Source organism: Candida tropicalis (genome assembly GCF_000006335.3).
Source record: "Candida tropicalis MYA-3404 genomic scaffold supercont3.2, whole genome shotgun sequence".
NCBI lineage: Eukaryota > Fungi > Ascomycota > Pichiomycetes > Serinales > Debaryomycetaceae > Candida > Candida tropicalis.
In genome coordinates, this window is record NW_003020049.1 from 2,114,603 (window position 1) to 2,138,283 (window position 23,681).

At 31.9% G+C, this 23,681-nt stretch overlaps 11 protein-coding genes across 11 annotated transcripts; 3 read left to right on the forward strand and 8 right to left on the reverse strand. All coding sequences in view use genetic code 12, as the record gives it.

The window, feature by feature from the left end:
* Nucleotides 1–417: 417 nt before the first annotated feature.
* On the reverse strand, nucleotides 418–2,079 carry CTRG_02049 (uncharacterized protein; the record flags this gene model as incomplete). Its single annotated transcript, XM_002547696.1, has 1 exon — nucleotides 418–2,079. One exon carries the CDS (start codon nucleotides 2,077–2,079, stop codon nucleotides 418–420), a length of 1,662 nt encoding a protein of 553 aa, XP_002547742.1.
* A 224-nt stretch (nucleotides 2,080–2,303) lies between these two features.
* CTRG_02050 (ubiquitin domain-containing protein DSK2) lies at nucleotides 2,304–3,377 on the reverse strand (the record flags this gene model as incomplete). Its single annotated transcript, XM_002547697.1, has 1 exon — nucleotides 2,304–3,377. One exon carries the CDS (start codon nucleotides 3,375–3,377, stop codon nucleotides 2,304–2,306), a length of 1,074 nt encoding a protein of 357 aa, XP_002547743.1.
* A 903-nt stretch (nucleotides 3,378–4,280) lies between these two features.
* On the reverse strand, nucleotides 4,281–5,945 carry ASH1 (DNA-binding transcription repressor; the record flags this gene model as incomplete). The annotated part of the gene is made up of 1 exon (XM_002547698.1): nucleotides 4,281–5,945. The coding sequence occupies one exon, from the start codon at nucleotides 5,943–5,945 to the stop codon at nucleotides 4,281–4,283; it is 1,665 nt and encodes a 554-aa protein (XP_002547744.1).
* A 2,884-nt stretch (nucleotides 5,946–8,829) lies between these two features.
* On the forward strand, nucleotides 8,830–9,201 carry MTR2 (Mtr2p; the record flags this gene model as incomplete). The annotated part of the gene is made up of 1 exon (XM_002547699.1): nucleotides 8,830–9,201. One exon carries the CDS (start codon nucleotides 8,830–8,832, stop codon nucleotides 9,199–9,201), a length of 372 nt encoding a protein of 123 aa, XP_002547745.1.
* A 41-nt stretch (nucleotides 9,202–9,242) lies between these two features.
* On the reverse strand, nucleotides 9,243–10,970 carry CTRG_02053 (uncharacterized protein; the record flags this gene model as incomplete). Its single annotated transcript, XM_002547700.1, has 1 exon — nucleotides 9,243–10,970. One exon carries the CDS (start codon nucleotides 10,968–10,970, stop codon nucleotides 9,243–9,245), a length of 1,728 nt encoding a protein of 575 aa, XP_002547746.1.
* Nucleotides 10,971–12,224: 1,254 nt separating this feature from the next.
* Nucleotides 12,225–14,039, reverse strand: GYP5 (Gyp5p; the record flags this gene model as incomplete). Its single annotated transcript, XM_002547701.1, has 1 exon — nucleotides 12,225–14,039. One exon carries the CDS (start codon nucleotides 14,037–14,039, stop codon nucleotides 12,225–12,227), a length of 1,815 nt encoding a protein of 604 aa, XP_002547747.1.
* Nucleotides 14,040–14,398: 359 nt separating this feature from the next.
* Nucleotides 14,399–15,607, reverse strand: CTRG_02055 (uncharacterized protein; the record flags this gene model as incomplete). Its single annotated transcript, XM_002547702.1, has 1 exon — nucleotides 14,399–15,607. The coding sequence occupies one exon, from the start codon at nucleotides 15,605–15,607 to the stop codon at nucleotides 14,399–14,401; it is 1,209 nt and encodes a 402-aa protein (XP_002547748.1).
* Nucleotides 15,608–18,505: 2,898 nt separating this feature from the next.
* CTRG_02056 (uncharacterized protein) lies at nucleotides 18,506–18,886 on the forward strand (the record flags this gene model as incomplete). The annotated part of the gene is made up of 1 exon (XM_002547703.1): nucleotides 18,506–18,886. One exon carries the CDS (start codon nucleotides 18,506–18,508, stop codon nucleotides 18,884–18,886), a length of 381 nt encoding a protein of 126 aa, XP_002547749.1.
* A 115-nt stretch (nucleotides 18,887–19,001) lies between these two features.
* On the reverse strand, nucleotides 19,002–20,450 carry CTRG_02057 (uncharacterized protein; the record flags this gene model as incomplete). The annotated part of the gene is made up of 1 exon (XM_002547704.1): nucleotides 19,002–20,450. One exon carries the CDS (start codon nucleotides 20,448–20,450, stop codon nucleotides 19,002–19,004), a length of 1,449 nt encoding a protein of 482 aa, XP_002547750.1.
* Nucleotides 20,451–20,914: 464 nt separating this feature from the next.
* On the forward strand, nucleotides 20,915–21,619 carry CTRG_02058 (uncharacterized protein; the record flags this gene model as incomplete). The annotated part of the gene is made up of 1 exon (XM_002547705.1): nucleotides 20,915–21,619. One exon carries the CDS (start codon nucleotides 20,915–20,917, stop codon nucleotides 21,617–21,619), a length of 705 nt encoding a protein of 234 aa, XP_002547751.1.
* A 150-nt stretch (nucleotides 21,620–21,769) lies between these two features.
* FCY21 (purine-cytosine permease) lies at nucleotides 21,770–23,086 on the reverse strand (the record flags this gene model as incomplete). The annotated part of the gene is made up of 1 exon (XM_002547706.1): nucleotides 21,770–23,086. One exon carries the CDS (start codon nucleotides 23,084–23,086, stop codon nucleotides 21,770–21,772), a length of 1,317 nt encoding a protein of 438 aa, XP_002547752.1.
* Nucleotides 23,087–23,681: the final 595 nt, after the last annotated feature.

Consider the following 23,681-nt stretch of genomic DNA (forward strand, 5'->3'; position numbering starts at 1 on the left):
GTTGTAAAGAAAATGCAATTGGTAAAAAAGGAAGAGAAAGAAAAAGGAAAAAGAGGAAGGAAGGAAAAAAAAAGTAAAGGGAGGGAGGAATTTACTTGAATTTATTGTTCTCAGACTGCCATTTCTGTCGGAGTCCGAATTCACTACGCAGCGAGCTAACGAAATTATCTGGCAGAAATAGCAGCACCTGGTAGTACGGAAGTTAATTGCTCTTATGTGACAGAATAATTAGAGAACGAAACAAAGCATAAAGGAAGGAAGGTCAAAAGAAAATAAGATTGTACAGCTACACCCATGGCAATGCTTTGTTTTACATTGTCCAATTGATGCTATTTAATGCATAAGCAATCTAAAAAAAAAAAAAAATTAAATTCAAAACTAACTACACGTGACGTTTTTTGTTTGTTCTCTCTTGCTTCAAACAATGATTTCCATTTCTTCATCTTCATCGCTACCGCCTTCCTCTGACGAAATATCAGATAATTCTTGTGTAGTCAATGGGATATTATTGCTATTGCTATCACCACCAAAGTGAGCATTTAATTCATTTTCTAAATTAATATCATCAAGTGGGCTGCCACTTTTTGACAATGATTGTTGATCTTGGTTTTCTGTGATTTTTGTATCATTTGTATGTACTTCCGCGGCAGCAGGTAAAATTGACAGCACCTGATGGTTTTCATTATCATCATCAATTTTCATTTGTTGATTAGATTCTCGAACATCTTCTCCATTATGTACCACAATTAACCCACTTTTGTATTCCTGGGGTTTTTCGGGGACATCAAAATTCAATTCCTCCTTGCTAACAATATCTTCATTGTTTTCATCATCACTTAAATCACTTTCCGATTGATTTAAACTTGGGAAACTAAATTTAATTTCATTCTTTTGTTGTAATTCTTTTTCACGAAGTTCTTGTTCCAAACGTAATTGTTTAATTTTTTCCTGTTTAACCAATTCTGCTTTTCTAACAGATTGAATAACTTGCTTAAAACCGTCTGAAATTATGTTTTCAAAGTATTTATTAATTTCATCGGTAGGCTTATGAACTGCATATGGAGAATAGTACAATTCTGCTTTCATGAAAATATCATTTTCTCTGGCTTTATAATGGTCTTCAAGTTTTTGTTTCTTTTTAAGCTTTAATCGTTTTCTCTTCTGGGCATATTCAACAATATCAAACTTAAAGTCCTCCTTTGTTTCAGGTTTTGTTGTAGTTACTGGTACTGTCGGCGTTGTAATAGGTGCCACCGGTGTTGTTGTCGTTGTTGATGTTGATGTTGATGTTGTTGCAGTTGCTGATTCTTCCTTTATTGGTACTGTTGGCACCTGTTTATCAGGCTCTGCACGTGATATATCTTCTTTTATTGCATCACTTATAGCCGTTTTAACCTCTTTCTCCATATCTTTTCTTTCATCTTCAGATTTCTCCACGTCTTCCATATTATTAGATTCGTCCTTCATTTCCTTCAATTCATCTTCGAATTTCTTTCTCCATTCAATTTCATCATTTTCAATTAATTTATACAACGAATCTTCAGTCATTCTTGACTCTTGCACCAATCTAATTCTTAATTCTTTTAAATCCGTCAATGGCTTGTTATACTCAGGCGTTGATTGATAAGTATAATCAGGTGGTAAATCAGGTAAATATGATGGAATATATCTTGGTTTATTATCAGTATTTAATTTAGGTAATAATTGCATGATTGAACTTTGTTCAAAGAATACCAGTTGATCATCTTCATCTTCATCTTCATCTTCATCATCTTGTACTTTTGTTGATTTTGGTTTTAGAAGATTGCTTAAATCTTTAGTGTATGGAAAGGTTTTACTATTTTCAATTTCTTTAATTAATTCATAATTTTTAATATGTTTAAGTTTAAGTAATAATTTAATATCTGATATTGAAGGTTGATGTCGACGTTGGATTCTTGTATATGTTGATAATTCCGAGGTTAAATTTTCAAGATATTCTAATGAAAGTTCAGTTAATTGATCTAAAAAATCTTTTGAATATGAATATTCCTTTGATTCTAATATCGATCCTATAGTCTTTTCTAATATTAGATCCATTCTTATATGCTATTGGTTATTCGTTAGATGAGTTTGTTGATAATCCTCGCAATGTTTATTTCTCTCTATGGAAGTTTTTTTTTTTTTCTTACAAAATTTTTTTTTTTTTTTCATCATTTACTCGCAACTCGCAACAAAGGGTGTGTATATTTCAAATCAAATTCTCAATTATTGACACTGACTTCAAATTTACTACTTATACATATTACAAAAATCAAAACAGCTTAATTTCCTCCTAATAAATATTCAATAGCACCTTGAACACTACCACCAGTTCTTCTTAAAGCTTCTACATTTCTATCAAAATCATAAAATCCCATATCATTCAATTGTCTTAATTGATTTTCATATCTTTCTTCTGGTGGTCTGTTGTCAACAGGAGCTGGTGCTGCAGCTCCAGCACCACCAAATAATGCCAGTGGATCAATTGGAGGAATACCATTAGGGAATAATCCTGCAAATGGATTACCAGCTGGTGGAGGGTTAGTAGCATTTGTATTATCACCAGTAGTGTTAGCAGCATCAGCAGTAGAATCACCACTGGTAGCAGCCGGATTTGCACCTGGAGCTGGAAAAGCGTTGGTAGCATTACCAGAAACATTACCACGAGTCATGTCCATCATACTTCTCATCATTTGAGGGTTTGAAATCATTTGCCTAAAAAAAGGACTTTGTAACATTTCTCTTGCTTGTGGACCCATAGCTCTTAATTGAGGATTCTGTTGAATCATGAAATCCAACATTTGTGGATCAGATAACATAGCTTGCATTTGTTGTTGGAACATTGGGTTTGACATCATTGAGTTTAATTGTTCTGGATCAGGTAAGTTACTATTCATACCACCATCTGGTCCAAACATGGAAGCTGACGGTAATTGACTATATCCTGCATAACGAGCCCCTGTTAAATCGGCCAATGGGTTAAAAGAACCTTGACCGGCTGCTATATTTGAAGGAACTGAAGATGCTGAGTTTGTATTGGTGTTTGAAGAAGGGTTTGCATTTGCAGCAGAAGGTGAAGTAGTAGAACCAGTAGTAGATGCATTGGCATTTGAACTTGAAGCACCAGCACTTTTAACCAAATGTATAGTATGACCATTTTGGACCTTGTAAGAAGCAATAGTTTCGTTATCTTTTAAAACTTTACCAGAATAAATTAATCTTTGACTGGTGGCAGGTATTTGTGATTGTTCAGCAATTAAATTTTTTAATTCACCAACTGTAATCAGTGGATCAAAAGTAAGTTCATATTTTTTATCACCAGATGATTTGATTGTAATAGAAATTGATTCAGACATTATGTTTAGTGTGTGTGTAGGTTTATTGGTCTCCTTGATTATGTAAAATGAATGAAATTGGAGAAGTTAGTTGAAACTGGGAGAGAGTGGAATGAAGGAAATGAACAGAAAAAAAATGAAGTTGATTTTTTGATTTTTTTTTTTTGCCATTCAAATTTTTTTTTTTTGGTTGAGTGTTGTAATACGAGGTATAATGGCCAAAATTCAACAAGTTTTAGCTTTTCATAACAACACAAGAAGTCATTGAAATTGGTACACAGAGTATGATATAGTGCTCAACATGTAGTTCTAGTTTTATAATTACAAATCAATCGAATCTAGTCATTTTATGATTTGTCTGATGAATTTGATTGAGTCACTATTGTGAACAATTTACACGACCATCGTGACAGATGAATCGATGGATTAAATTGATGATTTAAGTTATTAAATTCGACTAATGATGGTTCTATGTTCATTAAGGAAACATTAAATCTCTTGGGTTTTTGTAGTGCTGTTCTGTGTATGGATTATTAGTCTGATTTTAATTGCCCCGGCTGCAAAATATTTCTCAAGATTTGGCAAAAAATGTCCCTGAAAAATATAATCACAGATATGATGGACTCATATAGTGATATAAACGTTATTAATAACATCATATACTGCCTCATTGTAGAGTAAAAATCCACCATTCACACAAGGCGATATATATTCTCAATAATTTCCTACAAATAATCGATTATCTAATATGCCCTTTAAATTTATTAAAACACTATACAATACAAAGTAAAAATGAATAAAACTAAACAAAATAATAACATAATCAAAAATAAATAAATAAATAAAAAAAAAACATGAACTAAAATAATAAAACATAATACCCTTCCCAATTTCAAATACTTATACTGAACTCAAGATTTGATATTATTTGGGAAGTACTTCAACTCTCCAACCACATGCAATACAACTATAACCTTCAATACCATCTTCAAATACTTCTTTACCTTTACTTTGCATCAAAGTCCATTCACCTTTAGCTGGAATTTTTTTACAATTTTCATTTAAACATCTAGCTTTTGTTTTCTTATATCTTAAACCACATGAATTACATAACTGTCCTTCTTTAATTGACCATGATGGTCTCCAACATGGAGATTGATCTGATCCACATGATATACACACTCTTGGTGCATGATGATGATGGTTTCGAGGTGGTGATTTCAATAAATCAGATCTGGATTTTTTAGATGAAGAAGGTGGAGTAATTGGAATAAATTTATGTGTAGAAACCATTGTTTGTTCGGGTTCTGGCTGTTGTGGTACAATAGGTGGTGTTTGTTGATGTTGATTGTGATATGCAGGTGCGGTGTTTGTGGTATTTGGGGTGGTGGTGGTTGATGGAATACTTGAGTTATGCAAGAATGTATATGGAGCTAATTGTGGTGCAACAACTGGAACAGCTGTAGATTGAATGGGGAGTGCTTGGATTGGCGGTATAACGGTAGCATGCGATGACTGCGATTGTGAAGGAATCGATTGTATATGAACAGGTTGTTGTTGTTGCTGTTGTTGATGATGATGATGATGCTGTGATGGTTGCATTTGGCGCTCTTTCAATTGTAGTAATGATTCTGCAGCCAATTCCAAATATTCTGGATAGTGTTTGACATCATTTAAATAAGTCTTATTTAAATAAGTATAATTTGATTCATAAGGAAAGTTAATTTTCTTATAAATGTTTCCACCATTGTTATTAAGTTGAATTTTTGAAGATATTTTTGAATCAAAACTTGGTTTAGTATGATCATTTAAATAATTATATTGATTCAAATGGAAATGCTTTGATTCTTTAGTAATTTTATCTAATAATCCATATCTCCAATTTTCATCATTTGGTTTGTAAGTATCAAAATAATCTAATGAAACAGTTGGAATAATTGGTTTTAACTTAATTGGAGTCTTGGAATGAATTGGATCTAAATTATTTAAAGCATCAGAAATACTTGGTAGTTTAATTCCCCTTTGCGAATTGGTAGTTGCTGTTGCTGTTGTTTTTGTAGTATTATTGGTGGCTGGTGTTTCTGGTCGAAAAGTAATTGGTGATTTTGTAGTGGCAATTGGAGAAGAAGATGGTGATAATGGATTAGCAAATTTCTTATTTGGAGAAAGTGATCTTGATCTTAATTTAGTGGTGGTCGGTTTGACTAAATTTTTAATCACTAATGGATGAATGTTACTTCTTGATGTTCTGGTAGTGTATGAATCCAATTTTGCAGTTTCATAAGGGGGAGAAGGAGGAGCCGTTCTTGCTCTTTTATTACTATTGGTGTTATCAAAACTGTTTGTGTAACCATTACTGTAATCAATGACGTTGTTATAGGAAACAGAATTGGATCTTAAATCGTCACTGTAAGATCGTTTACAATTGTTTAATCTTATGACTTTTGCTTCTTGAAGTAATTCGAAACTTCGAGATCTAATGTGAGATGTGGCTGAAGCTGTGGAGGAAGTAGCACTAGTTGTTGAATTAGTAGTTACAGGGGTTGAACCTAAATGATTATTAAACATGGCTGAATGTACTAAACTCATATCGTTTGAATTGCTTTTATTGGTAGTGTCAGTTAGGAATATTTTTGGTAGCTTGGAAAGCAGTTTTTCAGAATTACTTTTTTGTGTGTGAATTGTGAAAGTAAGTTACTGTAAACGAATGGAAGCAAAAAATAATAATGTCAAACCAAATAAAAAAAACGGAAAAAAAGAAAGTTTTAATTATAAATAACTATCAATTGGTGAAACGAATGAATTAAAATAATTAAAAGAAGATCTTTATGTGATAATTGATAGTTGATAATTGAAAAATGTGAAAAAAAAAAAACAAAATCCAAAAAAATTGAAAACAAGGGGAAGAATGATTTTTGGTGTAATTCAATTCAATTCAATTTAATTTTTCTTTGATTTCCCCTTTGTGTGAAAATTTGAAAAATTCTTTATTTGGAAAATTAATTGACTATTTAAGGAGTGAAAAGAACAGAAGAAAAAAAAATTGTCTCTGTGTATGTAATGTAACAAAATCACGGAGAAGATTAAATAGTTAAAATTCCTTCTTGTTGTTTGGTGATAACTGAAATAAACAAATGTTTCCCCTCGGAATTGATTTCCTTTATTTATAGAAAGAAATGCAAATGGAAAAAAAAATTTGTAGATTATGGGTAGGTTGAAGAAAGGGGGGTAATGAACAAAAAAGAAAAGTTATTCAATTGTCTTCAAATTTAGGGAGTGCAGGAATTTCTTTTTGATGATGTAGATTACGACGATGTGTAATAATATAAGATAACAAATGAAAAAAAAAATCAAAAGATTATTAAATATGAAATAGTGATCTTTGTATTAAACGAATGAACTAATTGGTGATTGAACGAATGAACAAACAGGAATGAACGAATGAATGAATGAACAAAAAAAAAAAATTTAAAAATGTTGAAATATAGATCAGTAAACCTAACGAGAAAAAGAATTCAAAAAAAGGGAATTAACTTTCCTATTTATATATTCAATTATGATTCTTAAATTCAATTTTGATTTTATTTTACTTGCAATATGAAGTAATTGTTACTGACTCTAATGGATGCCCAATTGTAAACGAAGGAAATTTCTTTTAAGGTACAAATAAATCAAACTAAACAAAGTTGATTTTGTTTCATTGGCAAGCCATTTTTAATTTTCGGTAGATCAATGGGAAAAGAATTTGTTTATTCTTCTTGACTTCGTGTAAATCTTATTATGTACTGTATGACAATGTATTCTATTAATCACAAAATTCTTTTGGTATTATTCCTGATTCAGTTGAAAATGTTCTAAAATTGGCTATTGCTTAAACTATCCAGCAATTGTGCAAATACTGCACACTACTGTATGTACGTAATAATTGATAATTACACATAAGCCTTTTATTTTTTTTTACTATAGTACAAAATCAAGATCTGAATCCTTCTTTGACCAGCACTAATAGTTTGTTAAATGCAATGAAATTTTGCTACCACCAATTTGATTTAGTACAATATGTACATAAGTAACCAGTATCATCATACAAACCAACTATCCCTGTCTTTTCTTTGTCAGTACCTCCTTTCAGGGCTCAAAAATCTCAAGTTAGAATTTGATTCGTGCCAATGAGTCAAACTTTTTGGCTGTCTTTCTTTTCCTTCTTTGCTCACGCAAAATCAAACAGATCACGTGCACAAAATCAAAAGAAAAAAAAATTGGGATCACATTGTTGTAGAGGGAAAAAAGATGGCTGGTTTCAATGCAAAATAGAACAAGAACAATACACAGATCAAAAAGTAAAATATATTGCTGGTTAAAAAAAAGGGTTCTAAATGATTTTGTTACCTGATGATTATGTCAGTCCATACATTCCTGAAATTATAGACTATCTCTAATGTAAGATATACATGTGTAAGTGTGTGGTTTGACTTTACTAATGTGAATATATATATAAACTGATGATCTAACTCTAACTAAAAATAGCAATAGATAAAGGCTGTATATGCATTGTGCACTTATTTCTTCATCTTTTCTTCTGCCTTGTGTTCAGCTTCTTGTCCACCAATACTACCAGCAACCCCCAAAGCAATGTGTGAAGCAGTGCCACCTCCAACTTTATCGGCAACTTTATTACCGGCAACACTTCCAGCAACGGATGATGCAATATCTTTAACAAAATTTCCTTTATCTGACATATTTAAATTATAAAATGTTGTATTGTAGGAGTGGATAGGTAATCATTTTTAAAAATTTGTACCTTTTGCTATCTATTTATATTTGAACTGAAAACCCCTATCAAATCAACTTTGGTTGCTATCAATTTCATATTTCACTCACGCTCACACATTTTACTCACAATTTACTCCCACTAATAAGATTGCTATGAGCTCGGAACGAGTAAGGGGACAACTTGAATGTAAATCTACGTAAAATTGCAAATTAGGGGAGGGAGGGCACACTTCCCATGAGACTCTATTTTTTGTTATACTTTACGAATGGTTGTCAATTCATGAATAATTTGACATTCCTTCAATAACCTTTATCTTTGATGTAATACTGCGTATTGTTAACTTTCGATTCTCATCATTTACAACCAAACTGGAAAAGAAAAAAAAAATTTTTTTTTTGGTTGATATATTTTTCAGACAACCAACTAGAACAACTACACATCCACAATGAATCAGGATCCAAGTATGTGTTTCATCAACTAGTATTCATCTAATATCACTTGTTCAAAAAAAAAAAAAAAAACTAACATGAAATTTCAGCACAAAAAATTGAACCATTTCTTAAGAATTTCCTAGCATCTCTTGATACTCAATATACCCCAACCCCAAGCACATCCATAGAACAATATGCCATTCAATTAGGCTCATCATTGAAAAGAACAAGTAGTATCATAGTCAATGGTAATCCAATAATACCCACTATGCAAGAAGATTCAAAATTACAATTCCAAAAGAAATGGCTTTTAACCCCGTTAAGTTTTCATCAATTGACAAGTTTTGATGCTCATTTAATTCCAGGAACTGGGTTATTCATGATTCAATTTTCAGCAAAAGTTAAATTTGATCAACTGGGGAAAAACCGATTAGGTGAATCTGCTGATTTAATTCATCCTCAAGAAAGTATTTTAAATAAATCTTCAACTTCTCAAAGAGCTGTTTGGGGTAGTTGGTTTGGTATCAATGGGAATGTAATCATTGATGAAAATTTTAATGAAAATGGTATTGGTGAATTCATAAACAGTTTGGATTATAGATTTACTTATATTCCCCAAGATTCTATTATAAAATTCTAAATAATATTTTGATTTTTATTTCATTTTGGGGGCAACAGATACTATATATTTTTATTGGATGATACATAATTGTTTAACAAAGTACCTAAATAGATTTCAGAATAAAAAGTAGGTGATATTTGATCATCTGATAACGTATAATTCAATTCATTCAATGCCCAAAGAATATTCGGGGTAATAAATGTATAGAAAACGACATTAACCGGGGTGTTTTCATCATACAGATCACCGTTTTTAATCTCAACACTTTGAACAACATTAGGAACTGGGAAATTAACAACTGGTTTATGTAAAGTATCATCACCATCAATCCCAAAATCATCATGCGTTACATATCCTTTAGGAAGCTTATCACCGCTGAAATAGTACTGATCTGCATTTTTCAATTGGAATCCAGATGAAATATCATATTGATGCGGTGGTTTTAATCTTGATACACTTATATAATCAGCTTCATTTAACTTATCAGCAATTTTAGTAGCCACTCTCTTTGGAATAGTTAAATTAACCCACAAGTTTTCAAACGGTGATACAATATATTTGGAATCAACCGTATAAGGACCTTTATATAAATCATATCTAATTGAGCCAGTATTGATAATAATAACTCTATTCTCTTGATCACCCCCAGGCAAAGTTTTAAGAACTTTTGTAGTCAATAAATTGAAAATACTATGAGGATGATGAATAGGAACATAGTCAACATAATAATTTTGGTTAACATATCCAATCAAATCATCTAACCTCAATTCTTGTCTTATTTTCTTGATCTTTTCTGAAACCTCAATGCCCTTTGGAGTATCAAAATTCTTATCTCTATTAGTATGATACTTGAATGAATCCAAATTAAAGTCAATATAAGATCTCGAAAATCTTTCTTTCACAGGAAGTTTCACCTTGGTCATATTTACACTTGACCAACCAATTGTTTCACAATATCTACCACTTTGTAAACCAGTTGATAAGTCATCAAACACAGAGAAATCTCTAATATGACTATGACCTCCAAAATACTGAATGATAGTATTCGGGTAAAATTTTCTTAAATATGCATGAACTCTATAAAATTCTTTCCAATTATGAGATATTGGAGTATGTCCAAGAATAACAATCATATCAACTTTCTCCTGATCATATTCCTTCAACACATCATTAAACCACTTTTCTTGAATAACTTCAATCATAGGAGTAACCCTAGTACCTTTATTAAATCTTTTAAAATCAAATAAAAATCCAAAACTTAAAACTCTCACTTTTTGATTCTTTGTTTCAAAATATCTATATTTTTTACCAAATCCAATCCATCCTAAATCTTTAACATTAATTTCAACATTTGAACAAACATATTTTTCACCAAATTCTTTAACAACTGATTCATATTCCATTTTAGAATTTTCCCATTCATATAATTCATGATTCCCAATAGTTAATAAATCATAATCTCCTTTATTAAAAATAGGTATACTTTTAATCCCATTAGGTTTAGTAATATCACTAAATCCATTCCCATCATGTCGATCCCCACTATCAATAATTATCAAATCTTGTCCTTTCAGATCTGCTATTTCACGTAAATGTGAAGTAAATGATATAAAATCTCCCCAATTACCATGATATATAGCTTGATTAATATGGCCCAGATACCATCCGTGTGTATCTGTTGTATGAAGGAAATTAACATCATTCCAAGTGAGGTTTCTATGAATATATGATCCAATTACACTTCTTATAGAAATGATGGTTATTATTATAATTTGGTATAGGATCATGATATTGGTGTGTGGTTCTTGTAGACTATTGTAAAAAAAAAATCTGAACAGAATAAAAAGTGTGTTTCGTTATCGAATGGTGGTTATCAACGCAGAGAAGGGGAAAAAAATTGATCGTGATGGTTATCAACATACCCCAGACGCATAATATGCAGGAATTTGTAAAATGTGGAAGTGGTGGAAAGAACCAAATGATGAAGGGTTGGCTCCTCCCCTCTCTTCACTTACTACCTCTCCTAATTAAAAGGAGAGGGTCGAACTGGGCCCACGTGTGTATGTGTGGGGCCGACCCAGCCCGACTATGGCCCTCTTCTTGAGTTGCCATATCGCGTCCGCCTACTGACCCAAGGGGGAATAGATAGAGGATGAACCAGGAGGGAAGGGGACTGGTCACTTTTAGCCCCCAATTGCCTAGTCCTCTACAAGTGTGGTTTGCATTAAACCACCACTACTACTCATCGGGATAGGTTAGTTCAATATCCCGATGAGTAGCTTTTAAAGATAGTGATGACCAGTCACTATCTTTTGAAGAACCTTCTCTAATCAACATTGCTCCTTTTTTGTATATGTTGATCCCTCTTGTAAGGTTCAAGATAACATGTGTTCCCAATTTGCTATCTTATTTGGAAGGTTCTTCTAATGTTTGTGCATCATACCAAAGGAGCTAACAGTTGTTTGAATTTCTTTTCAATAACTTAACCAAGTGACACAAGCAACAACTAGTAGGGAACATATAACAATAACTGATGGGGAACATATAATCTCTAATTCTTTGTGAACTTGTTATGGATAATGGATTGCAGTTCTTTATATTGAAGTTAGTATTTGCAACCATGAATAAAACACATCAATTGATACTCACTTGTTAAAACTGATATCATATTATAAGTAATTGATACTAATTGTTAATAAAAACAAGAAAGAAAAAGAAAAAGAAAGTCTTGCTAAAAAGATTTTTTTATTTTTGCAATTTGTTTGCCCTTTTATAGTTGAGTTTTTTGGGGTATTTGTGTAGGTATTTTTGTTATGTTATATGTCGAATGCTACCATATGCGGGGAAATCGAAGAGTATCGGAGTATACTTCTATTTGTGTATGCACAATTGATTGACTCATATTTGATCACAATCACAATAATGAAACTTGTTCTTATATCTACAGATTTATAGTTTATCTTGTATAAAAAAAAAAAACCAATCATATATTTCCCTGAAACTAAAGCAAAAACAAAACATAAAAAAAACCTATTACCCATTTAATTCCAATTAAACCATTTACTATTTCTATTAAGGCTTTTCAATTCTTTATTCAATTGTTCTTCTTCTTCTAATAATTGACTCAACTCATCTTCTAAAAGAACGGATTTTTCAACCTTTTCTGCATTTATAATCAACAATTTTTGAATTTCGTCTTCAATTGACGTTGGCAATACTTCTTGATGGTGTTCTGTATCCCCGTCATTGCTCTTTTCCTGTCTTTTATTTTCCAATTCTTCAATATCTTTAGTTAGTTTGTCTATTGATTGAGATAATTCATCATTTTCATTGAGTAGTTCTGGTAATGTTATTTTCAAATCAATCATTTTTTGTACAATATCAATGTGATTCTTATTCAAGTCAGTGTATTGAGTTTGTAATGTTTTGATCTTGTTACGTAAATTACCATTGGATAATTTCATTGATTTGATATCATCAACCTTGGCACGCTCTTTGTTATAAATACTTTCAAATTCCTTTTCGTATTTGGTTAACTCAACAGGATCAAGATTTATCTTCATGGAGTCTTCAACTAAAGAATCTAATTTATAATATGACGAGGGATTTGACATACCACTCATATTACTTGCTCTTCTAGACAAGGAAAATCTAGTCTTCTTAGCCGAACCAGGAGAAGCCAACTCGTCCTTGATAAATGCATCATCGATGTAAATATTAAATAATTTATCCTTTAAAAATTCCAACAACTTGTCAAACGATAAATTCAATAAACTGGTTTCATTCAGGACCATGAGATTAACTGCAAATTTCAAAATTGATTCCATACCTTGAGTGACAATGATATCATAGATTCTCAACACAATATCCAATGGGAATTTATAAGCAAAGAATGTAAGAAACCATTGACTAGCATACATTGAACTCTTGATTCCTTGTTTAACTAAATGATTATACAACACAGGAGAATAACTTTCCAATAATCGATCAAACTCATACAATAAAACGTGCAAACCTTTCATTTCTGGACAAAACAACTCTCTTAAACCGTACTCTTTCATCAATGTCACCAATAAACAAAAACATTCAGATTCATTCATATTCATAATTAATGGTACGGCAATGAAAATCATCCCTTGAGTATATCCAACATCCGGATCATATAAACTATAAGCTTTAATGACATTAAATAGTTCATCACTTTTATTAACAGCATCAACTTGAGTGAAAAAACTTGTTCTGGTTAAATCTCTCTTGATAGCCTTTTCATGTATGGAACTTTCCAATTTTAATTGTCTATAAAAATCTTCCATGGAATTTTGTTTTGATTTAGATACTAACTGCCAAATAATACCTCTGAATTCTTTAGGTATACCTGAATTTATCTTTAGGTTCAATTCATCCAGTTGAGTATTAACGACATTATCATAATCATTTACCACGTTACTCCAAAAATCCCAATCTATAGTTTGTCCAAAGACATTACTTCCTCCAAATCCATCAGCTATAGTCTTGATATCTTGAAATGTTTTCTTGAATGTCTCTGCACTGGAATTTATGGATTCTTTAGTTTGGGCGGGTTTTTGTTCAAACTTTAAATTTAATTGATTATGTTTCGATTGTAAAAGATAATTTGTAGTAGATTTATCGTATGTTTGAGTTAAGGAATTCAAATCCTGGATCGATTTACTTGAAGGTGGGATTATATCGGCATGAGGATTTTCATCTAATCTTATGCATACCTGGATAGATTTTCTGTTTGGTAATTTTGGAGAAGTTGATTCGGGTGATGTTGTAGTTTCAGTAGTTTCAGTAGTTCGAGGTGAAGTGGAAGCAGTGGTGGTTGTGTCAGTCATGATTGTGCCAATAATAATAATACAGGAAGCAGGTTTCTCTTTACTTGTTTCTGGGTATTGGCTTTATTTTCAACTATGATTAATAGAGACAAGTAACACGAGTACCACTTTTTTTTTTCCTTTCCTGGTTTTTTTTTTTTTTGGGTTTTTGTTTGGTTGTTTTTGTTTTCCGCTCGAGCAGAAAAAGAAACATCAACATGATTACATAAAGGCACACGGTTGCTGACATAATCCGGTAATAAATTAAATAAATATAACCTTAAACTATTAAAAATATGAACACTCAAACTAGATATAATAATAAAATAAAATAAAAACCTAACCGAACTAAAAACTTAAACTACCTAAATAAAATACCTTCAAGAAGAGGATGTAGAAATCCAATGATAATCTTCATTAACATCATAAATATCAACATTATCATACGATAACTGTTGTTGTTGCTGAGTAATATTCATAGGACGAATAATCTCAGTATCGTTCAAAATAGCATCTTGAAGAACATCATCAGCACTATAATCACTTAAAATATCACTAGAGAAAGAAGAACGGGATGATGCAATATTACTTTCATCAGCACCACTAGAACTTAAAATATCACTACCAAAACTGGTGGTATTACTACTCATAGCAGTAGCATCGTTCGATATTTCATCAACTTCTTCAATAATAAACCCACCAGTGATTCCCTTTTCTTGACATAAAATTTCCAACTTTTCACGATCACAATTAGGAAAATAAACACGCAAGACATTCTTACCGCTAATATACTTAATTGGTAATTCTCCCAAGTCAAACAAATTGGTTAAATCTTTCTTTAAAGTAGCCAATTTCTTTTCAAATGATTTGATGTTGAATAGCATTTCATCTAAAATTTCTTCACTTAAAATAGTTTCATTTGGAATATTTAAATTGAAGTTAATTGGAAAATCAATAAAACTAGACTTTGGTTGTTGTTGTTGTTTTTCAATCGGAATATTTGTAGATTCAGTCTTGGCTAATTTCAAAGTTAATTGATGATGGCCAGGAGTCAATGATAAATTTAATCTTATTGTTGGGTTGAATTTATTTCTCCTGATTTCATCAACGTTTAACCCTTTGTTATAAACCTGATACTTTTCGCGTAAATTATTGAATAATGTACGATAAGTGAACCTGATATTATTATGGTATAATTTCAATCTGTAGCTGTTGTTATAAGCCTGACTAAAGTTATGGAATAACCCACCACCTGATCTGTTCAAATTTTTTAATATTTTTGAATGCCCAGAAGTGTTGTAAAACTTATAAAAGAAATTGTATTTTTTAGTACCTTGTTTAAAAGTCCAATTTTGATAATATTGATAATTGTTAAAACCACCGTGGAAACCCGGATTAGTTGAATAGTTACGTCTAGCTAATGGGTTTCTATTACGTACAGGAACAGGAATAGGTACTGCCTGTGGTTGACGAGCCTGTTGTGATTCTCTTTGTAAGTTCTCAGCCAACTCCTCTAAAGCTCGTTGGATTCTTCTAGAGAAGTTTCTCGTACGAAGAGAAATCAAATTCTTCAACCTCTGAACATTCATATGGAATAGTTAATAAATAGATGGAGTTGCCCTCGATTTTTTTAAGGCCAAAGCAATAAACCGTTGTTGATTATATATGACAACGTCTGTGGGGTTGTGGTGGGTTTATGAAAATATTAATTAAAATTTTTTTAAAAAAAAGAAAAGATAAGAAGGAAGAAAAAGGGTTGGGCTTGTTTCTTTTCCAACAGGCTGTGTGTGTTAGTGTGTTAGTCACAGGGAATGAAAGAAAAGAAAAGTAAAAAAAAAAAAAATGACGCACTACTTTCTTCGGTTCCGATGTGGGGGTGGAACGGGAGTCAAATCAGAGCGAGAGTGCGAAACAGGTTATTTCCGTAACCGGTAAGAAATAACGTGCACGGAAATACGTTTTAACTGTATCGGATATCTTTGACTTGTAGTATTTATTCATTGATACAAGTACCTATGTGAGCATTGTGGATATTGTTACATACTAACAGAGAAATCTAATCCTTATCATGTCATATGTTTAGTCATATGGAAAGTTGCATATATATTCTTCCCGTCTTCCTATATAGTTAAAATACCGTTTCCCATATGGAAAGAATAAACTGCAAATATGTGTCGTCCAATTATTCGACAGGACCAGTGTTTGTTTCAGTTTGTGATAAATCAGTTGCTCCCAGAACCAAATTATCCAAAGCAATGGTAGTTGTACTCTTTCTGTTGGAATTACCATCCTCCATATCGGAATCCTGAGCGGATGCAATATTTGCTTCATTTCGATCATTTATACGACTTCGGCGTTGATCTATTATTTGTGGAAAGGTGTCTAATATTAAAGCTGCCATATATAAAGCGCTTAGCATGCACGGGATGATGAGTATGCCAACTAGAACAGCTGTCTGGTTCGATTTGTCAGGGTTATCTTGATGGGATACTGTTCGGTTGCCGTTTGAGTGATGTATTTTACATCTCATCGCAATTGATTGTAGTAGATAGAAAGAATGTTCACAATTTACTTGGGTTTAAAAATATCTACTTATATGTGGTTCTTTTAAATAAATTTGTATTTCTTTCCCTCATATATAAACAGTGTTGCAATCTTATTTTGAGCAGAAAGATGCATTAATGTTCACGTAAATTTCTCATTAGTGAAAAGAAATCACTTCAAAGGATGTTATCATTGTAGATTGTTCCACCATTATGACGTTGGGAATGTTATAGAGTATGTGCTTGTTTTCGATAGATGGTCCACTTTACAAGTAATCACAATTATTCATCCAATTAATAACTATCCATTGAAATAGGCCACTACGTGCCATGTTGTGAACATGATTATTGAATTACCTTGTGAACATTTCCAGTACAAACTTTGTCTTTTGCAACAAAAGTTTCCTATATAATTTGGAGCTAAGTATCGACTGACACTTCTGCACACATTTTTCATTAGTAAGCTTTCAAGTTGATTCACAAGATAGAAATACGTCATCATAAACTATTCCATCGATCATGCGTCTTTAATCCATACCCAAAAGATCGGAAATTCGTTGTTTTCTTTGTTGTTACTATTATTACTCAAGTATCAGGATTATCACGTTCTCGTTTTTTCTGTGCACCGGGTTTTCCAGCCGGATTTGGGAAATATCAACAAATTGTGAATTACTCCTTTCTCCGTGTGCACCATCTACGTCATGTACCTACAACCAATTCAATATAAATACTAGAAAAATCCCACTTTAAATTAATGATTTTGGTGTATTATTTTATCATCAGTTATTCAAATAACTAAAACTTCCTCAATTAAACCAAACTAAACTAAATCTTCAAATTAAATTTAACTATGAGTTCTGTTAAAGTTGCTTCTTCAAACGAATCTAAACATGAAAGTTTCCGTTCCCAAATGGATGAATTTAATGAAAAATTGATGAAATTTCCAAAAAGCTTACATCATGGTTTACATAAAGGCGCTGATAAGACTTCTCACAAAGTTGCTGATGGTACCAAAAAAGTCTTCAAACATGATCAATAGATGATAAAAAAGTATGCATGTTGTTATCAATAGAGTAAGAGTTATGAGTTATGATTAATTTTAATATATGTTTTAATGGTTCAATCAATTGTTATAGTATTGTAGTCTTGGAGCATAATTGCATGAACTAGCATCACTATATGATTGATGAAGGAACAAATATCCAACCTATCTTTCATCTAGGTGTCTCAAGAAGAACTGAGTACATGCATATTTTTTCTATTTTATTGGAAATCACAATAATTCCCTGTGTTTTTGTATGATATTTAAATCAGTAACTACTATATTTCAAATGTCATATGGTAGCGACATCATCTCAGCAGATGTATGATTTAGTTTCTCATTTAAAATATCCTTGAATTAGAGGTTCACTATACTCATACTTAAATTCATCAAGTATATGACTTAGAATTTAAGTTTATTAAGAAAAAATAAATATTCCGGTAGTGGTAATCTACCAAGGATAATCTTTCCACCTTGGTGGATTCACAAATTATTTGCCCCACAAGGGATTCACCTGCTAAATCGAAATCTTCAACAACAAAAAAATGACTTGAAGCTATGGCCATGATCTGTTCATAACACCATTTATAATCATATTATATACAATAAATAGTTCTTTCCTTATTTTTAGGATCTTTTTGCATTTCTTCGTTGGTTTCTATTTCCTAATTTTACCTTCTCATGGTTCTTTTTTTTTTTTTACACCCGCACGCAATTGTAGACTAAATCAGATAATGTGATATTTTTCTTTTTGGTTGTTCTCTTTTTCCCTTTTTATTTTAATTTCCTTTTCCATGTCAACCACTTTAGCTCAAATAGTTTGATTAATTATTTCATCAATATCATATTTTCTATAATTCATAATTGTTATAATCTACAATAACTACCAATTAATATAAAACATGGGCCATAAAAAACATTCAACTCGAAAATCAAAGAATGCAGCCAATAATAATGGTAACAATAGTAAGATATCTCCCCCTGAACCAAGTCTAGAAATTGCAAAATCATCAAGTACAAATAGTAATAACAATACAACAGATCCAAAGAAACAATCATGTGATGTCAATCAATATTTGTATAACTTCATTAGTTCAGATGAATTTAACAGTTGTTATCCAATAATTGCATTCCAGTCGTCTGTGTTACTAACATGTGTGGAATTGCAGGAGAAGCAAACACCGGAAAATGGTCAAAGTTTAAAGATTCCTGTTCGTGAATTATTGATTAATGCAGAAAAGAGAATAAAAGATTGGGAAGAAAGAGCACGAAATTCCCTATGATGGGTATGGAGTATTTATTAGGTTATACTTTATTCTGTTTTGTTACTAGATTTGTGTGTAGCTTTTTTTTGTTCTTTACATAGATATATACAAGTATAATATGGGAAGGGGCGCATTAAGTACATAAAAGTTTCTTATATGATAGCAACTTACCTTCTAGGTTATAGATAGTTAATACTTCAATTATAGAATCTTTCAATTCTTGAGGAATATTTTTATTTAAAGCAATGTATTCATCCAAGAATGGTAACACCCACAGTACTCTTCCTAAATTATCTGATTTTTTACAAGATTCCAAAATAATCAAAAACAACTCCGGAGTGAAAATCTTACCTTCAACTAGTTTTTGTTGTACATAATTTAATTGGATATTATTTGGATCAATAGAATCAAGTACAATTTTATCATACAATAAATCCACATACTCATGTAAACCAAGATTAATTGATGATTTCATAATCAGATATAAACAATCCCTTGAAATAGTTAATAATTTAGAATCCAATTCAATCCCAGGACATTTCTGAGGTAATTTGAATTTTGCAATTGATAATAATGGACTTTTCAATACCATGACTTCACCTGCCAATTTATCCAATTTTAAAAATGATAACAATTCAATAAATGTTTCTTTATCATTTCTAGTTTCTTGGTATTTACATAACGATGAAAGTATCTCAGGATAGGATTCAATTAGATGGATAAAATGATCTGCCATCAACTGTGGCTTTGATTGTTTAGGGTCCCTTGGAGTGGCCAATACAGTTGGTTGATGTTTGTACTGGAAAAGAGATTCATAAATGATTTGTTGAAAGTTATGTAATTTATAGTGATCAAATTTATCAAGTAGATAACTCCAGATTTCGGCAGTGGGAATATGACCAGGTCCATGTAAAAGGTCTTTAACAATGTTCACTCCTAATTTCGTATGATTCTTATTCTGTTCATATTTAGCAAATGATTCTTTAAATCTGGTAATGTACTTGCTAGAATCATTCTCATACAGTCCGAATTTGACAAATCCATTCCCATCGACTTCCTTGACGATATCAGAATCAGGATGATTTAAAAATTGTGACGATTTAAAGTGAACGAATTTCAATCGATAATCTTTAAAAGATCCAAAATCAAAACTCAGTTTGATTTCTTCCAAATAATTCTTTAATCTTCCATCATCTAACTTTCGTAAAGTTTCTTCAACGTAAAGTGATTCAACCAATGAATGACACACTAAAAGTATTGTGTTTCTCATCTCAATATCATTATATGACAATTTTCCCAATGTTTTTTGTAATTCATCGTAGTCGTTAACACCATTTACATGAGTTTCATTATTTTCAAACAAGGCATCAATATTAGCTTCATCTTTCAAAATTTCAATAATATTATTTCTATGAGATTTAAATTGTTCAGCAAGTTGGATATTCGTTTCAAAATCTTGAACTCGTCTTTGGTTCCGTCGAAGGGTAGATTCGCTTAACTCCTTGGTGACTGCTGGCTTCGCAGTACTTGAATAACATCGTCGTAGTATATTTCTTACTATTATTTGTCTTCTTGAAAACATGGTAATCCGTTGTTTGACTAATAAAAATGATGATAGTTTCTCGTATGATTGAATGAATCTCTTAAGAACGCGAGACAGTCAAAGGAAATTCTTTGACAGAGAAAATTTTCTTAAATATTGGTTACGACACGAATTCTGAAAAAAAAAAAAATAGAACAGGGAAAAAAGCATCTTTAAGGCAACTTCAAGATATCACTAAAAGAAACCGTGGTTCAATTAAATCAGGAATGATATATTCTATTAGAAGACGAGTAAACAACCTGATAAGACTTTTCCACAATAAAAAGCTTATAAACTTGTTTTGTCTGATTAATTTTACTGTGTGGTAAACCAAAGAAAAAAAAAAAAAAGAATGCAATCGCGTGAATATTGAACGAACAATTTTTTTTTTTTTTTGGTCTCGGAATTTTTCATCCATATTATTATATATCATTAAAACTCCAAAAAACACATTCGATCAACCAATGAAGTTCTCTACCATTCTTACTGCATTGACAGCTGTAATTGCTACTGTTGCTGGTTATGAAACCAGTGGGAAACCACATACTGTTGATATTCTTATTGATTATAGTATTAAAGAAACACCAGAACTTTCTCAAAATGACGTGGCTAATTGGGTCAATGGGGACAAATACACTCTTGAATATGTTGTTAGTAACAACGAAGAAACTGAAATTGCTGTTGTTGGTGTTACTGGTCAATTCAAAAACCCAGTTACTAATCAAATTGTTACTAATTTAACCACTGGTCAAGTTGGTCCAATTACTGTTGCTCCAGGTGAATCAATCAAATTTGAACAAATTGTTGATGTTGATTTAATGGCTAATAATTATGAATTGTTCCCTTATGTTTTCGTTGCTCATGATGATTTAATCAAAGTCATTCCATGTCGTGGTCAATTAACTTCTGTTGTTGATGCCACTATTTCATTTTTCGATCCAAGATTAATCCTTTTGGAATTGGTCTTATTGGTTACTTTTGGTGCTGCTGCTTATTTCATTTATGAAATTTGGGGCAAACAATATTTGAAAGGAACTGCTCCTGTTAAAGTTCCTGCTAGAAAGAGTGGATCTACTGTTTCCAAAAAAGGTGCATCTGCAACTGCTAGTGGTTTTGATGAATCCTGGATCCCAGAAGCTCACTTGAAAAAGAACAAGAAAAAGGCTTAAATGGCCACTACATGTTGTACTTTTTTATAGGTAGTAATTACAAACGTGAATTAGTTTAAAGAAAGAAAAAACAATATATAACAATTGTTAACTGTAAAAACAATTACAGAAAACATTATGGAGAAGAATCGTGAAAACGAGCCAATCCATTTATCTAATATACTTCTTTTCAAAGTATCTGGCTACATTGAATCCGATAAAGGCAAAACCGAAACCTAATTCGAAACCAATATCACCACCAAATTCACCGATTTGTCTACCAATAACACCGGCGTACCAAGTTTGATCCATACCTAAAACAACACCAGCAACACCACAGGCAAAACCAAAGACACCGGCAAGACCTAATGGATAAGCTTGTTTATCGTTCCATCTTTCATAATCATAAGCACTCATTTTACCTTTGTACCAAATGAAATGAGATGAATACATCATACTTTCATAAATGGCCAAGTAGTAAGAAATCAAGTTCATGAAATTTTCCATGACGGATTCGAATTTATAATAAGCAGGAATACAAATGGCTAAAGTAGCAGCATTACCACAAAGAGTCCAGAAAACTCTTGGAATCTTACCAAATTGACTCCAAACAGTTTGGGCAGAAAGAGCCATAGAATACATGTTTGGAACATTGTTGGCAACAGTAGATAAAGCCAAGACAACACAACAGAATTGACCAAAGCCGTGCAATGATTTAGTAACCAAAATGGAGTAAACTAAACCACCAACAGAGTATTCGTCATACATTGCTGTCCATTCTGGATCATTGGCAATACCAGTGGCACAAGCGGCACCCAAAATCAAAGTAAACCACAAAGGAAGCAACAAACCCAAAAAGACACTGAAAAAGACTTTGTATGGGTTAGTATTTCTTGGATGGTAAACAACATAATCGGCAGCATAGGTTGACCAACCAGTAGCAAAACCGAAAACAGTACCACCAAAACTTAAAACACTACCAGCGGTAGTTCTACCACCAACAAAGTCTGCACTGTTGAATTTACCAGTCATGGCGAATCTGACAATGATGATGATAAAGATAATCAAGTTTGGAATCCAAGACCATTTTTCGTAAATGTGGATAACGTGATAACCAAAGAAAGTAACCAAAACAGTACAGACAACCAAGATAAGACAACCAGCCCAAGGTGGCAAGGCACCATTATTGACAATGTGCAATAATTGAGCGGAAGACATGATATTAACTGCACCCCAACCAACACAAGCAACGACATTAATTGCCGCAAACAACCTTGTTGCATAATCACCAATTAAAAACTTTGATAAAAGCATCTGTCTTAAACCTAAAGCAGAACCAAAAATAGAAAAGAACCCGACGGAAAAGGCACCCAAAATGGAGAAAAATATAATGACCAAAACAGCTTGACCAAAGGCTAAACCAAAGACAGTTATACCCAAGGCACCCAAGGAGAAAGTAGCAATGACTAAATTGGCACTCAACCACATGGTAGCTAAATTTCAGAATGAAGTATCGGTTTTTTCTTCATCTGACACTAGTTCAATACCTTTAGTTTCTGCATTTAATTTATGGGCAATTCTATCAATGAAATTTAATTGTGTTGTTTGAACTTCAGCATCAGAAGTAAAGTTTTCTTCTTGATCATATGAATTTACTGAAGTTTTTTCAACAGGAAGTGTTTGCTTTTCGTAATCAGCCATTGTGTTATGTGTATATGTGTATGTATAAGTTTGGTGGATCTATCTATATCTAATGTGAATGATAGAAGTTAAGGTTAAAATTCTTGAATTTATTATATATAATTAATATTGACTTTTTATTTGCGATGGAAATGTGATGAATTATATTTACTGCAATTTTGAAGGGAATTAAGTTTGCAATATGTAAATATATAGGAGGTGATAATAATTAATAAAAAGGAGGAAAAGGTAGTTAAGGAGAAGTCAATAAGTAATTATAAAAAAATATAACTTTGGGGTTGAGTTGAAATTTTTTGGGGAAAGGATTGGAGTATAAATATCTGGATTTATGAAAAGAAAAAGAAGAGAAAGATTAATTAAGATAAGAAGAAAGAGGGAATAA